At 42.4% G+C, this 17,689-nt stretch overlaps 1 protein-coding gene across 1 annotated transcript in view; it reads right to left on the reverse strand.

Moving 5' to 3' along the window:
• The window catches only part of LOC137518281 (sodium channel protein type 5 subunit alpha-like), a 455,983-nt gene extending 438,509 nt beyond the window's left edge, over positions 1-17,474 (reverse strand). Inside the window, exons 1-2 of the mRNA XM_068235926.1 lie at positions 17,171-17,474; positions 6,075-6,193 (exon numbers count right to left, since the gene is read on the reverse strand). Coding sequence (XP_068092027.1) covers positions 6,075-6,193; positions 17,171-17,446 — 395 coding nt within the window. The 5' untranslated portion in view covers positions 17,447-17,474. The remainder of the gene's footprint in view (positions 1-6,074; positions 6,194-17,170) is intronic.
• Positions 17,475-17,689: the final 215 nt, after the last annotated feature.

A 17,689-nucleotide genomic window follows, 5' to 3' on the forward strand; every position in this document is an offset into this window, starting at 1 on the left:
CATGGGGGCAGAGAGGCAGCAGAATGGGTTAATGGACAGGCTATAGGAATAGGAAATTTACATTTTATAATTTTTATTTTATTATTCTTTTTGGGCACTAAATGTCCCCACAAATGTTCCTGTCTGGTTAGAACACAGCCCCAGCTTTTTTGTAAGTCTACAACTACAACTATGTACTACTGAAATTAAAGTTGCTTATTGACTTCAAAATGATCCTGAGTCCCTTCTACGACAAATGCAAGGGCACCGTCATTATCATGGTCCCCTTTAAACTGACACAACTTGAATTTTACTCCAATGCATATGGTTAAAGTCACTGGGAGAGCAAGAAAATTGCATACCAAACGTGGTGCTTTGCTATTTTCTTGCTGACTTCCCTGTTTGATTTTTTTTCCCTCTAGGTAAATAAACCGTTGAACAAATGCAAACACAATCGTACTATGAAAATTAACAAATTCATGAAAAATAGCTCCAAAACGCACGGAAAAAAAAGATTTGGTGTTAAAATAAAAATCTGATTCCATCGCAGATTTGCACTGGAAGACGAGCTTAAAGGTAGCCACTAACGGTCCAATTTCTAGCAAAAATTTGTTTGAGCGATCAAATAATTTTGAACGGATTGGTTGTAAATAATCTACGTTGATGGGCACAATCGATTACAAACGATTATAAAAACATTCGTCCAATTGGATTTTTGTTGAACCAAAATTTGGATTTTCTTGTCGGTTGTCATAGATAGGAAGCAAAGATTGGTTCGTTGATGGTGTAGTGAACGATATATTTCACTTCTGATCAGAACTATCTGATCGCTCAAATTATGTTTTTCGCTAGAAATTGGATACTTAGTGACCACCATAACTCAGAAACTGACAGCTTCCTAGTTCAGCATGTCTAATTGCTCGCCACACACTGTTTCCTCTTCTATGGCTTGTTTGTAGTGGTATGTATGTGCATGTCAGCAGTCATGTTTGCTAATTACTGCTGGCAACATGGAGACTGAGGCTCGTGTTGGTGAGCAGCCAGAACCTTGCAATCTGCCAAATGTTTACTGAATCAGCAAAAGGATCCAACTTTTAACCTTCTTGGCGGTAACCCCGAACGTAGTTCGGGGTAAGCCGCCGGAGGGTGCCGCTCAGGCCCTGCTGGGCCGATTCGTTTAATTTTTTTTTTGCTGGACGCAGCTAGCACTTTGCTAGCTGCGCCAGCACCCCGATCGCCGCCGCGGCGCGCCCGATCGCCGCTATGCGGTGCGGCGCGCGCCCCCCCCCAGACCCCGTGCGCTGCCTGGCCAATCAGTGCCAGGCAGCGCCGAGGGGTGGCCCGGGACTCCCAATGACGTCCCGACGTCAGTGACGTCGGTGACGTCATCCCGCCCGTCGCCATGGCGACGGGGGAAGCCCTCCAGGAAATCTCGTTCTTTGAACGGGATTTCCTGATCGGAGATCGCCGAAGGCGATCGAAGAGGGCGGGGGGATGCCGCTGAGCAGCGGCTATCATGTAGCGAGCCCTGGGCTCGCTACATGATATAGAAAAAAAAAATTTAAAAAAAACTGCCGCGCTGCCTCCTGGCGTATTTTTTTATACCGCCAGGAGGGTTAAGACTTGCCATAGATAGGCTTTAGGAGAAAATATCACCCATTATAACAAACATAGTAAAGTTGTACAACGTTATTCTAAGGTGTTAAAGATGGCCAGTGACTGAGGCCCATTTCCACAAATGAACTAGAAAACAGCACAAAGGTAACATTTACAAGATTATTAATCTACAGAGCTGGCAATCTACTGCGAAAATGTGCTCTCTGTGGATTGAATTGGTCTGGAGTACTGAACAGCAGTTTGGATGAATTTATTCACTTGATATTCATATGTTACATGTTAAGCCTTTGCTCCCTGCTTCTGAGAACAGGCAGCTGCATCTATAGACTTGATATAATCATTCCCAACACCAGGATGGGCAAATGCTATCTCCTGACTATGGTCTCTTGAAGAATTTGGACCAGTCAATTAAAAAAAGTTATTTTATTTGAGCATGTAAAATTGTCAATACGTTTCGTGGGTGCTTGCCCGTTTCCTCAGGTCATTGAAAAAACAGAAGCCCATAATAAATTGTATAAATATTCAAATAATTATTATATAAAAACAGCCACTACAGTTCACAAAGACATTTATCATACACCTCTATAATGATAATAAATATGCATAACATTCTGCAGTCAAAACTATTCATTGGTTTAATCAATTTAGTATTTTGGGGGTTAATCATTATAGCTTTGAGTAAATATGATGAATATGACATATATTAACCACTTAAGCCAATCTGGACAGATATATTTGTCCACAAATCGCCACTCAAAGGCAATCCGGATGAATATATCCGTCCAGCAGTGTTGCTGCCCTTGTGTACGCGTATCCGCGTGCAGGCGGCTCGTTCCCCGCCGCTATTACAGGGGATTGATTGCTGAAGAGGAGCGAGTGTTCCCTCGAGGCAAACGATTCCCTGCAAATGAATCAAGATGCCTCCAGGTATTTGATTCATGAACCAAAATGTAAAAAAAAAAGATCTCGCTCTCCCTGGTATCTTCCAGGAGAGTGCTTAGCGCCACCTAGTGGGCAAAAAGTTAAATGAAAGTTGAAATTAAAAAAAAAAAAAACAATACACACTAAGTAAAAACTGATTGACTCCCCACCCTGTCCATTAACTAAAAAAATAAACACACATTTAAAAAAAATTAAAAAAAATACAGTTTAAAAAAAAATACATAAATCGTTACCTTAGGGACTAAACTTTTTAATATGTATGTTATGAAGGTATATTACTATATACCTTATTACATTTAGCCTATATGGGCTTGTAATTAGTGATGGACGCAAAACTGAAAAAAATGCACCTTTATTTCTAAATAAAATATTTGTGCCATACATTGTACTAGGGAAATATTTTGAACGTTGCAATAACTGGGACAAATGGGCAAATAAAATGTGTGGATTTTATCCACAGCAGAAAATTTTATTTTAAAACTATAATGGCCGAAAACTGAGAAATAATGTTTTTTTTTCCTTTTTATTCTTATTATTCCTGTTAAAATGCATTTAGAATGAAATAATTCTTAGCAAAATGTGCCACCCATAGAAAGCCTAATTGGTGGCAAAAAAACAAGATATAGATCATATAGGTGTGATATAAGTAGTGATAAAATGATTGGCGAATGAATGGAAGGAGCGCTGACAGGGGAAAATTGCCTTCATCCTAAAGTAGTTGAAAGAATATATATGACTATATTGAATATATAAGTATATACCGTATATACAGATTACATAAACATTATTTGAATTGCAGTTGAAAAGTAAATGAAAATTGTATTAAAAAGAATGCAAATAAATTGTTTTCACAAGGTGCATATTCTTGTGTTATTTATTTGCTTAATAAATTGGGGTAAAAATAAGTGTGGATAATAATTGCAAGTATGCATAACAATCTGAAGTCAAAACTATTCATTCATCTATTCATTAGCCTATTTATTCTGTATATATACTTGCATATTATTTTAATATAAATCATTTTCATCATATTTACAGAAAGCTGGTATGATTAACCCCAAAAATACTGAATTGACTATACCAATGAATATTCTTACAGAGGTAAATGATAAAGGTCTTTGTGAACTGTAATGGCTGTTTTTATATAATATTTCTAAGAATATGCATGCAATTTATTATAGGTACCCATTTTTCACTGACCTGAGGAAGCATGCGAGCACCTGCAAAACACATTGTAAATTGTATGTGCTCACATAAAAGACCTTTTTTCAATAGAGATTACCTCTCTTTTTGTAAGAACAACAGCTTTACTAGCCTATCTTTTATGAATTGGGCATCTCCACCCATTTTAACTGTCTGGATTCAGCATATCAGAATACTGCAGCAAATACCCACAATGCTGCTGCCTTTTACTGAACTTTCCCGACCCTCCATTTACCTAACCCTAACATCACCCACTGCCCTATGCAATCATTTGCAGCCCTGTTTTTTTTTTTCAAATTCTCACTGCAAATCATATTTAGTAAATCCTGTCCATCTTTCCTGTGTTCTTCAATGATCTCTGGCCCTGTCCCTCGGTAAGTCAGTCCAGTAAAACCATCTGAATGGGTATGATAAACGCATACATGAAAAAAGCGCCTGGAAAAAAGGTCGCAGGGGATAACCACTAGTACAATATCGCTAAAATTAGCGATATTCTACTACTGCATTTTCATAGTAAAATAGTGGTAATATCTATATATATAATAGGCTACATGCCTCAACCTTAGAGCAAGAAGAAGTATCGCCCTGCCCCCAGGGCCGGTCTAAGCCAGAGGAAGGGGCCTGTCCAAGCAAGAAGAGGAAGTAGCGACCTGCCCCCAGGCACGGTCCTACACTTGCCGACCGAGCTGGAGGGGGTAGCATGCAGGAAGGGGGTATTGGGCAGAGCGACGGGGAGGGGGGTCAAACCCCCCCTCCCTCACCTGGGTCCCCCATCTACGCTCTCCCTCTAGCTTAACTTTAGCTGCAGCCGCCGCTATTACTAGGAGGCAGTGGGTGGGGATGACTCACCTCTTCCGCATTCCAGCGTCCGTTCCACTGTCGTCACTTCCTGCAATGCCGTCCACTTACAATATAGTGGGCGGCATTGCAGGAAGTGACTACAGTGGACTGCACGCTGGAACGCAGAAGAGGTGAGTCATCCTCGCCCACTGCCTCTTAGTAATAGCGGCGGCTGCAGCTGAAGTTAAGCTAGAGGGGGAGCGCAGATGGGGGACTCAGGTGAGGGAGGGGGGGTCCGACCCCCCTCCCCGCCTCTCTGCCCAATACCCCTTCCTGTACGCTACCCCCTCCAGCTCGGTGGCCACCCACCCACGGCTGGGCGGGGGAGCGGCGAAAAGTATAGCACCGACTCTGGGGGCAGGGCACTACTTCTTAGATCGATAGATACGGCTGAAGTTAAGCTAGAGGGGGAGCGCAGATGGGGGACCCAGGTGAGGGGGAGGTCCGACCCCCCTCCCCGCCGCTTAAGCTGGAGGGGGAGCACAGATGGGGGACCCAGATGAGGGAGGGGGGTCCAACCAACCCCCCCTTACCACCGCTGTGCCCAATACCCCATTCCTGCCCGCTACCCTCTTATGCGGCGTATGCTATGCTGCGTGTCCGCTAGTTTAACAATATTTTACTATGCCTAAACCTAACCCTATTTTCACACAAAACCCTTCCCTGGTGGTGCCTAACCCTAAGATCACCTCTGGTGGGGCCTAACCCTAAGACCCCCCTGGTTGGGCCTAACCCTAAGACCCCCTCGGTAATGCCTAACCCTAAACCCCCAGGTGGTACCTAAACCTAACATTCCCCTGCCTCCCCCCACCTAACCCTAAATTCCCCCCAAAGCACTACCCCCCTCTGTCGCAAAGCATAGCTCCGCGTTCGCTATGCAATGCTGCAATTTGTTTTTCCGCAAGCCCCCAGAGCCCGTGGCCAAAATGTCACCCTTTTTCCACTAATCAAGCACCTCTGTGTGCGGAAGTTTACCTTATTTCACCCTCATGCAGCTAATCGAGCGGTGAAATGTACCTTCTTTGCTGCATATCGCAGCCATTTCTAAAGCCGTGATTTGCGGCAAAGAAGGTAAATTTCAGCACCCTACAGCAGCTGCCGCCATGCGCCCAAATTTCCCTGGCATCCCACAAAATCCAGCTTTTATTATTGGTGCTTATGGCAGCTCCGTTTTCTTCGAAAGGCTCCTGTGCCTCTTCCTATACATCTTATATAGTGAGTCAGCGGTGCCAGCTCTTATATTTTTATCCCAATGTATTCACATCCAGCGAAAACATCTATTTTTGTCAGGGATTCCGATTTAAATTGAAAAGTAGGAGCAGTGAGGGGGAGACTCCCAGATTGTTTTCCTATTATTGATGTCTACATTTTAATGTCGCTGCTGAGTCTGATGAGCACTGCGTGCAGCAGATGGGAAGCACTTTCGGGAAGCGCTTGGCATACGATGCTGAGTCAACACTTCACACAGAATGTTGTCTAACATGAAAGGATATGAATGTACCAAAATTTTGATTGCAGCTCTTCTGATAGGATGGAAAGGGCTAATTATATACAAAGCAGGTGTGGCACTAAATCTGAAGATCGTCTTCCCTTTGTTTAGTACTATAAAGGTCTAGAGGGAAAAGCACAGAGAACATTTGCACAGTAAAATAATTGGCACATACAGAGATAATGCTGTAATACAAGGCACATTCAAGTCACCCCAGCATCAGCTCTTATGATTAAAAGGGTACTTATTCCAAAAGCCTTTGCATGGGCAAGTAAAAATAAACATCTTTATGTAGCTTAACAGGTCACTTATCTATTACAACACATTTCAGATTTCATAAAGCAACCACATACTTATATTGATCAATTATTGATCTGCTCACATGGCCTTGAAGTGAACCTGAAGTGAGTTAAAAAAAAGTTAATTACCTCAATAATGGGATGACTCTGGATGGTCCAAAGGCTTCCCGGATTCCACTGTTCCAGCACAGGGTCTTCTGGCCACAGTTCCTTCACTGCTGTGGACAAGCTCATACGGACTGGGTACCCCCAGTAGGACAACGCGCTGACGAGAGGAAAAAAGTCCAGCACAAGCGGTTTCGTTGTACTGGGCATGCCGGATCTATTTGCACACGCCCAGTCTGGATGCACTTGTCCACGTCCGGGAACGTGGCTAGAAGGGGAAAAGGGTCCTGTGCTGGAACAGTGGCCTCAATAAGGGTCGGAGAAGCCTCCGGCCCATCCAGACGCTTCCAACTACTGAGATAAGAAAGAGAGATCTAACTCCCACTTTGGTAGCAAAGAGAAAAAAATAGAGGCACTGTGCTTGCAAAAAAGATATACCATTAATCCACGATGGGGAGACACATCAGGGTGAACAGTGGGGGTGAGGGAGGCCTCCTTCACCCCCACTGTTCACCCTGATGTGTCTCCCCATCGTGGATTAAAGGTATATCTTTTTTGCAAGCACAGTGCCTCTATTTTTTTCTCTTTGCTACCATTACAGTGCTTTGTTCAGAGTTGCACGTGTACGCATTGAATACGGAATCTGGTGAATTGGACCTATGCAGTGTTGTTGACATCTAGTGCCAGTCTTTTCTTCTCACTTTTGTGTAACTCCCACTTTGCATTACATGTTTGCTTTAATGCAGTGCAATTAATGCCGTTTAGGAGGACTACTTGTGTAAGTTGTGAATGATCAGCTAGCACCTGTTCCTGAGAGCAGTAGTCTCTAAACGCAGTTGCTGAGCTCTGGATCATAAGGAAGACCCCACTGTTCTCTAGATAGTAAGTTCCCATCATGCTTCAGCACATCTGACACTGCTGCTGGTGTTAGAATTCTGGAGGTCTGGACAAGGTAACATATAACACATTGATGAAATCTTGAAAGAAAAAAAGCGTTGAAAAAAATAATAATGATGACAACAAAAGATGTATATTTCATAGTTTATGTAAATGCCTGAGCTCTATGATAGGAAACTGCAGGTAACTGAAAAAAGTAACTACCTTTGTTTCTGTATTTCATATTTTTTATCTTGTGTCTGTCCAGATTTGGGCTTTGAGATTAAAATAGCTAAAAATTATTAAAATAGCTAAGGCCTTGTTCAGACTATACGCGCTGCTGTGCGCATTTCGGCAGCGCGCATAGTGTGTGACACGCAAGAACGGTAGGAGGGCATAGACAGCACTTCTACCGTTCCCAATATATGCGCTGCGCAGCAGTACGATGCGCTATCGCACTACGGCATGCATTTTTCGGGAATCGCAGCGCAGATCCATTCACTGTAGTGAATGGGATTTGCAGCACAGTGCATAGTAGCGCAGAAGGCGTGCGATTGTACGCGTCGCGTTCTGATCGCACAGCCATCTGCGCTAAATGATCTGAACGAGGCCTTAAAGGATACCTCAACTGACATGTGAGATAATGAGATAGACATGTGTATGTACAGTGCCTAGCACACAAATAACTAGGCTGTGTTCCTTTTTTTCTTTCTCTGCCTGAATTAGAGAGAGTTAAATATTAGGTATGGAAGTGGCTGACTCAGTCCTGACTCAGACAGGAAGTGACTACAGTATGACCCTCACTGATAAGAAATTCCCTTTTTTTTATCTCTTTCCTGCTCTCAGAAGCCATTTTCTGCTAGGAAAGTGTTTTATAGTTGGCATTTCTTATCAGTGGGGGTCATACTGTAGTCACTTCCTGTCTGAGTCAGGACTGAGTCAGCCACTTCCATACCTAATATTTAACTCTTTCAGGCAGAGAAAGAAAAAAAAGGAACACAGCCTAGTTATTTGTGTGCTAGGCACTGTACATACACATGTCAGTTGGGGTATCCTTTAAACATGGGGGTTTAGTTATTCATATATCAAACTTGCATTATTTATGTTAGCTCTGTTTTGAAACACTAGCAAATCACTCCTTTTGTTTGCATTTAGAAATGACTCACAACTAACATGTATTTTGTACAGTAGTGTTTGCTGATAACACCTGCATAGGGATGATGAGGAGCACCAATTTTCAGCAAGAAGAAACGGAGTGAAAAGGGGAATGGGACTTTTTTAAAAGCACATTTTTTTTTTCAAGCAGGGATCAGCACCTGCCACAGTTTGTTACCTATCAGTATAAGCACAGAGTTAGGCCTGGAACCCACTGAAAACCGCAAACGCAAAACGCAACCGCTAGCGTTTTGTCTGAGCGGTTTGCAAGCGGATTCATGCGCGTTTTGGGTTGTGTTTTGCAACATTGTATTTTTTTCCCCAGCGGGTGCCTAGCGTTTTGCGTTTTGCGTTTTTATCCTGATTGGTCCTGTGAATTATTTTTAATTTTGTTACAGTGTGCTGAACCGCAAAACGCTAGCAAAACCGCTCAGTTTAGGTTTTGCTGAGCGTTTCTGCTAGCGTTTCAATACTTTACATTGAAGCGCTAACGCTCCCAAAATGCTGCAGGTCCTGCGTTTGCGTTTCTGGGAAACGCAAACGCTCCTGTGGAAGTTGCCCCATCCATTAACATTAGCCCAGCGTTTTGGCAAACTGCTAGCGTATCGCAGTGCTGCCAAAACGCTGCCAAAAGCGCTCCTGTGGGTTCCAGCCCTAATAGCTTATACTAGTGATGGTCAAATAGATGCAAATAACTTCAAGTTGGTGCACATTTATGCAAATTTTATATGCAAATTTACGTAGCTTGAAAATGAGGCAATCAAATTTTACCTCAGCCCGATTTGATTGGTTCATTTTTCAAGCTGCATAAATGTGCATAAATTTGCATCAACTCGAAGTTATTTGCATCTACTTGACCATGACTAACTTAAACTTTACATACTAGCGAGGATATGCCAATATTATAAAATGGATCTAATATCAATAGGTAGATTGCATTATTAAAGAGCACATCCAGTGTATTTTATTTTTCTTACATAGTTACATAGTTATTTTGGTTAAAAAAAGACATACGTCCATCGAGTTCAACCAGTACAAAGTACAACTCCAGCCCGTCCCCCACCATTACTTACAATTTAATGTAAGTAATGGTGTCCTCTAATATAGTAATAATAAGTCATATTTCCTGAATACAACTTTGGCGATTGAACGGGTGAATAACTCACCCATTTGCCAGTAAATGACCGTTAGTACTAAATCCTGCACCCCACTGCAAACCAAAGCCTTACCGAGCAGTACCGAACTCTGCGGCCACTCCCACCTGTAAACCATGGCCGGTTTGGCTGCTGTAGCCTGATAAGAAACACAGGTGGGAATGGCCACAGAGATCCAGACTTCTTGCCAGGCTGCAGGCAAAAACCACTATGGCTTTTCTATTCAGTTGGGGCGGGTTTAACACTAATTCCCATGTACAGGCAAATGGATGAGTTACTAACCCATACAATCAAAAAAGTTACATTCAGGAACTACATGGATGCCATTACTTACAAGTAAAATTACTGTGGAAATACTGTTAAAACAAGACACAGTTTTAAGACATTTTACGCACACTCAAAACCCATGTCGAAACACCTGTTCACAAACCCCTGCTGGATGAAGGCACACACAAGCGGTATCAGGAGCCAATCAGAGGCCATATAAGTACAGTAGATTTTAATTAATTGGCAGTCAAGGCCAACCAACAAAAACATACATTAAAAAATGTCACTGATCCAGTAAGGCTACTATAATTCCTGTTAGTTTGATAGAATGGATAGAGAGCTCTAATAAAATGACAATACTGTTCTTTCTGACAAGAAGACACTTTTGTGGTTACTATTGGCCTGATAAGATGGGAAATACCTGTGAAATGCGTCACCTGACTCTACTTTCTGCAATAAACACTTGAATCTCAATAGAGTTATATTAGCAGTTTTTCATGCTTTTAATGGCCATGGGAGGGGTAAGCCAACTATACATTTATAGTTACACTTTTTTAAACAGTTTTTAATAATGTCTTCTTTTTGGGAGCCTCTATCTACCTATTGTTACTAATTACCCATCTGTTGCAAGGTTTTTTGTTTTTTTTAGCATAGAAACCTGAAATGCGTGCTTCTTCAAACACAAAGTATTCCCAATAATTCAGCTTTATTTGAGCAGAAGAGAACTCCCATAATGCATCACCCTATATGGCTGAGACACAAAGGGGCGGGAAGCACATGCCAATTTTACTAATACTAATGTCAGGGGAGCAGTGCATGTTACACTATTAGCACAAAGTGCACTTGCCAAGGTAATGCATGCATTGCTAGGGCAACGCATGGCATATTGCATGTTGTGCTGATAGCATATTGCATGTTGCTCGTTTAGCATCAGTATAATGGCTATGTGCTACAAGCCCACTACAAACTTACTGGCCCTTTATGTATCAATTTCTATGTCCCTGGAAACCACATGCACATCTGGAACCACTGGAGGCTTCCTTTACAATGCAAATCGCGATTCCAATTTGTGATTTTCACTGGATGCTAGCAGCACAAGAACACAGAAACACTACAGCATGCAGGATTATTTTTAATTGCATCAAAAATCAGAATCAGAATGGCATGTAAAATTCCATGGAAATTGTAATCGCATGTAGAGTAAAAGAGCCCTCATACTGTACCTCATCAGCACAAAGCATTAACCACTTGCGCACCAGCAGTCTCTGGTCCATGGGCGTCCGCACATACGGCAAAACCGGGCATCTGCCCGACCCTGGCCGCCCGCTGCCCCCCGTGCGGCCAGCAGGAGGGGAGCAGCGCAGAGAAGAGAGAGAGCTATGGGCACAGTGGGGAAGGGCGGACGTCTCCCCCCCCTCCCTCACCTTAGGGGGCTCTCTCTCCCTCGCTGTCCCCTCCGGAACGAAGTGTGCAGCGGCTGGGCAGCGGGCGGAACTTACCTCGTCTCGCTCCTGCGCCGGAAGTTCTGGTGCCGCACTCTGGTCTGGATCAGACCAGAGTAGCGGCTAATTCATCCAGCACGTGCGACGAGACGAGGTAAGTTCCGCCCGCTGCCCAGCCGCTGCACACTTCATTCTGGAGGGGACAGCGAGAGAGGGAGAGCCCCCTAAGGTGAGTGCCCATAGCTCTCCCTTTATTCTTCGCTGCTTCCCTCCTGCTGGGGCACACCTGGTCACTTTTTCTGGGGACATATACCCTGCCTACATATACTGGGCAGTGGGCACATATACCCCTGGCTATATATACTGGGCAGATATACCCCTGGCTATATATACTGGGCACATATACCCCTGCCTACATATACTGGGCACATATACCCCTGCCTACATATACTGGAACATATCGCCCTGGCTACATATACTGGGACATATACCCCTGGCTACATATACTGTGACATATACCCCTGCCTACATATACTGGGACATATACCCCTGGCTACATATACTGGGACATATACCCCTGCCTACATATACTGGGACATATCCCCCTGGCTACATATACTGGGACATATACCCCTGCCTACATATACTGGGACATATACCCCTGCCTACATATACTGGGACATATACCCCTGCCTACATATACTGGGGCATATACCCCTGGCTACATATACTGGGACATATACCCCTGCCTACATATACTGGGACATATCCCCCTGGCTACTTTTTCTGGGGACATATACCCCTGCCTACATATACTGGGCACATATATCCCTGGCTATATATACTAGGCACATATAGCCCTGGCTATATATACTGGGCACATATACCCCTGCCTACGTATACTGGGCACATATACCCCTGCCTACATATACTGGGCACATATACCGCTGCCTACATATACTGGGCACATATACCCCTGACTACATGTATTGGGCACATATACCCCTGACTACATATACTGGGCACATATACCGCTGCCTACATATACTGGGCACATATACCCCTGACTACATATACTGGGCACATATACCCCTGGCTACCTGTTCTGGGGACATCTCTACCCCTGGCTACCAGTTCTGGGGACATCTATACCGCTGGCCACCTATTCTGGGGACACCTATAGACCTGGGGCTACCTATTTTTGGGGAACCACTGCTGTCAGATTGAGTGTATTTTGGGGAACTGCTGCCAGGTGAGAGGTGTCTACATATTAAGGGGGCATTCTGCCTATTTATGTGAAAAGCTGTCTATTTATGTGCCTCATGACTGCTGAATTTGCCTTGTTGCGGGCCTCATGGTTATTGACTTTGTCTTGTTGGGGGCCTCATGATTTGTTGGGGGCCTAAAGATTGCTGAATTTGTCTTGTTGGGGGCCTCATGATTGCTGAATTTGTCTTGTTGGGGGCCTCATGATTGCTGAATTTGTCTTGTTGGGGGCCTCATGATTGCTGAATTTGTCTTGATGGGGGGGCCTCATGATTGCTGAATTTGTCTTGTTGGGGGTCACATGATTGCTAACTACGAGACTATGGAAAAAGCTGAATCATCATCATATGAGACAATAGCATTAAACCTACTTTTTCCACTTTTTAAAACAGAAAATGAAACTGGGAGGTTCTAAAAAAAATGAATAAATTGTTCAGCAGTAGGATGGATGAAATTGTTTATCTTCACAGTTTATTTTCAACTTGGATTTTCCATCATGTTCATGTATGAGTTAAAAAGTTTGTATTTAGTTTAAATTGCTGTTGGCACTTTGTGATAGTAAAGTGACTTTGCAGTTTGGACACTCGACCTCCAAAAGGTTCGCCACCACCTAATCTAATTTCCCACCATTGCTTAGTTCATGTAAACTTGTCTCCACCCACGACCACACCCACATTCTGGTTCATGTCCACACCCATTTTTCGGCGCGGCGCGCTTACGTAGCCCCATTTTTTGGTGCGCTACGTGTGCCACATATCACCACCCCAGATTTGCGCCGCGGCGCCGCCCCACTTTTTGCTCCCCCCTTTTTGCCCCCCCCCTGGAAAATTTTCTACGGATGCCCATGCTCTGGTCCCTTAACAACCAGAGACTGCTGGTACCAAAAAACGGGGCCTACCAACGCATCGCTGCACGGACCTGACACTCTCACCACTCACCTGTCGCGGCAGGCCATTCCCTCTAACATCACTATGACGTCAGAGCTCTGTGAACCGTTCAAGAGACGATTTCATTGGCTCCTGGCCCTGTGATCAATGTGAGCCAATGAGATTGTGGTCATAAGCTAATGAAATAGGCCCATAACTGGCAGGAGAGCAAATCGATCAGCAATAGCAGGCAAGTCCGTGCGGCACTGCAATTGAAATCTACGCCCTGGCAGAAATAAGCAACCATAAACAAGGTGTGGATTTCCAATTACCGTGGTCCGGAGACAGTTAATATAGCACTATGAGGTAGGACTTGGGCCACCAAAATAGCTCATTGTGATCCAGAACCAATTTTAAAAGGACCAAAAATCCCTCTTACTTAAAAACGATGCTACTATTTGCATTTGCAGTAAAACCTTGGATTGAGAATAACTTAGTTTCGGAGCGTTTTTACAAAACAAGCAAACATTTTAAGTAAATTTCAAATTGATAAGCAAGCATCATCTTGATACACAAGCAAAGAACGTACACACACGTCACAGTATCACAACTGAGCCAATGGTTCTTCTCCCTTTGACACAGCTAGATTAGGTAGGGACTGTACAATGACACATTACTGTGAGAGCCTCAAAAGTAGGCAAAAGCAACTGTCATTGGATGCAAGTTCCTTGTTAAAGCCACACAAAAAATGGTTGGTGTGAGCAATCAGATAGTTATAGTGATAATCTTTTTTACCTTTTTACTTTATACAGCATAGTACTTTGTATTAAAGTGAAGCTGAAGTGAAAATAAACTTATGATATAATGATTTGTATGTGTAGTACATATAAGAAATAAAACATTAACAGCAGAGATATGAGTCTAATATTGTTTCCAGTACAGGAAGAGTTAAAGTGGACCCAAATTAAAAATACAAGATTTCAGAAATAAAATCTATTTTCTAAATTATAATAATAAATAGCAGCCTTTTTTCAGCTGCATGATGACAAATATAAAATATTTTACATTTATTGGAGGAACCCCTCCCTTCCTTTCATATTGCCGGGACAGAATCCAGCAAACTGATGGAGTAGATGGTGTCCGGCAATGGAGGAATTGCTAATGGCTGCCCCCAGTATAACCCTAGTTATGAAAAGAGAAGGGTGAAAAGCATGCACTGAAATGATCATAGGTTTGAAGGAGTGTTTATTTATCTTTGTATGTGTCAGAGTGGTGCAACTATATATTTTTAGTTAAAAAAATTTTTGGTTTGGGTCCGCTTTAAGAAACTCCAGTTGTTTTCTATGCAAAAGAGCTTATCTGAGCTCCACAACTTTCAAAGTGGCAGAGAGTTCTGTCTTCTGAAGCTTATTATCTCAAGTGTCTGTCACTGTATTTTGCTTTTTCTGTAAAGTTCAAAAGTTCATTAGCCTGCTCTGTGAAATCATTTAAAATGCTGAGTGTAGCATCTACATTGCAAATATTAGAGAATGATGCAATGTTATAAAAAAAAAACATAACTGAATATAAAAATATGAGACTATTTTATTTGTTACTAATGTTCTATTAATTATCCGTACTACACATACAATTCATTATATCATATATTTTTTTTTCGCTTCAGTGTCACTTTAAATATCTTTCTATAAATATTTTTGGATTGTGGAACAAATCATCTGAGTTTCCATTAATCCTTATGCTTCGATATAACAGTGCTTTGCATTACAAGCATGTTTCCAGAACTATGCTCACAAACCAAGGTTCCACTGTATTCAGCTTTATGTGAGCAAGAAAGATCTACTTTGATGTAACATTGCTAAATATTTAACCTCCCCGGCGTTCAATTTTCTCAGGATTTCTTTGCAAAAAGTGATAAAATTTATTTTTAAAACTTTTTTTTCCTGTAACTTGCCAAAATGTGTCAAGCAAGGGTCTAGTATACAGTGCAGGAGAGTATTGATGTGTATGCACGTTTATACTGTTCACAGCATGTTTTGTATGGACATTTCTGTCCATACCGCTGGGAAGGTTAAATCATCCCTCAATGTCCCTGGAAACTAAGCAGACAATAAGAACCCCTGGAGTGTAAAGTGCTATCTGGGTACTCTGAATTAACTCACCTTATTTGTTTTTCACCTCAACTATAAGGAAGATAATTCATGAGGAAAAAAAACTGATAAGGAGAACTAGAGAACTAAGTTTCATGAATCGAACCTCATGTCTGGTACCAGTTTAATTCATAGTACTTTACGTAAACACAATACACAGCTTTCTCTCCCAGTGAGGAAAAAAATAAATAACATCATAATTTCACTGTTTGTTTGTTCAGTGTTGGGTGTCCTCCAGGAATGAAGTCAGTGCTTAGCTTTTTAGAAAACCCAGCCTTCTTTGCAAAGTGAATAACATGGCTGCACCATGCATACAATATTTATACTTAAAGAGACACTGAAGCAAAAAAAATAAAAAAATATGATATAATGAATTGGTTGTGTAGTACAGCTAAGAAATAAAGCATTAGGAGAAGAGACATAAGTCTAATATTTGTTTCCAGTGCAGGAAGAGTTAAGAAACTCCAGTTGTTATCTATGCAAATAGCCATTGAGCTCTATGACTTTCAAAGTCGCAGAGAGCTCTGTCTTCTGATGGTATTTATCACAACTGTTTTGTTTTTTTCTTTTCCAGAGAACAGTTCAGGACAGGTCAAAAGTTCACTACCTGTTCTGTAAAGACATTTAGAATGCTGAGTAGTGTGTAAATTGCAAATATTACAGAATGATGCAATGTTATAAAAAAAAGGTGTAAAACTGAAAATAAAAATGAGAATATTTTTTTTTCCTACCAATGTTCTAGTAATTATCCGTACTACACAACCAATTCATGATATCATATTTCGCTTCAGTGTCTCTTTAAAGGAAATGGCCCAAATTATCAGTTTAAACGCTTGTAAACATTCAGAAAAGTAACTCTGAAATTACATATAGCATGAGGAAATAAATGTGTATGTATAGTATTAATCTTTCATGCAACTTGCTTCTTTTTTCCCATGTTAATTGTAAGGGTTAACAACCCAGTGCTATAACTCTCCCTTTAGCAGGACTGAGTTGGACTGTAGTAGCTTGTTCTCTGCCTTATACCTGGTCACACAACTTCAGTGTGATAGTGAGAAGGACTTCCAAAGGCATGGAACAAGGACTGAGGAGAATAGTCTAGAATAGTGCTGTACAACATCATGGGCTATTACTGGATTTTCCGGCTTCGGGGGCAGAGCCAAGCATGAACAAGAGGTGGGCCTGCCAGAGGAGGGGGACTGAAAAATAGGCCAGGAAGCTAGTATGCCCCGCGGACCACTAGTTGGACAACATTGGTCTAAAAGGTTTGCAGTTAGAAACTGCAAAAATTGAGTGGACGTGGACTCCTGTGAGCTAATCTACAACTCTGGGGTTTTAATGCTTACAACCGAAATAAGGATAAGGGTTTTCATGAAAGTCCTAATGTATCTCGTTGTGCTGTAGTTCACTTCAGGTTCACTTTAAATAAACCAAAAAAGACCACACTTCTCCTTTAAAATATGAACTATAAATCAAAAAATATTTATCGGGAGATGAATGGGTAAATTTGCGCCTGGTGTCACCTTCTGGTTTTTGTAGAAAGGGTCAAGATCCTCCAGGGGCTGTCCAATGAGATTTGATGGAAAGTCCCCATAAATACGAGGCAGCGGTTTGCCGGCCTCCAGGTCAGGATGTGGCTTCTTTTTCGCCTCATCGAGCTCATTGCCGTCTCCTTCTCGGTACTCCTGCTTGGCGCTTCTAGCCTGCTCCTCAGCAATGCGCTTCTCGATGGCAGCCAAGGACTCTGGTGTGAAACGGCGGAAGCTGTCAGGACCTGGTGGCAACAACAGGACTGCCATATTTTCATCCTGCTCCTTCTGTCCTAATTCTTACTCACAGCATTGGAAACAGCTGAAAGAGAAAATAAAAACACAGGGGCTTAAATACTTGGAGGAACAGACTGTCACCTTCCTATGTCTGATTGCTAACACGAGAGTCAGAGGTTATGACTCATAATGCACAGGAAGAGCCCATTACAGAAATGGTATTAAAAGGAGATCACTACCTGCCACCTCCATCACAGACAGCGAGACACTCAGAGG

This window comes from Hyperolius riggenbachi, chromosome 5 (genome assembly GCF_040937935.1).
Source record: "Hyperolius riggenbachi isolate aHypRig1 chromosome 5, aHypRig1.pri, whole genome shotgun sequence".
Classification (NCBI taxonomy): Eukaryota; Metazoa; Chordata; class Amphibia; order Anura; family Hyperoliidae; genus Hyperolius; species Hyperolius riggenbachi.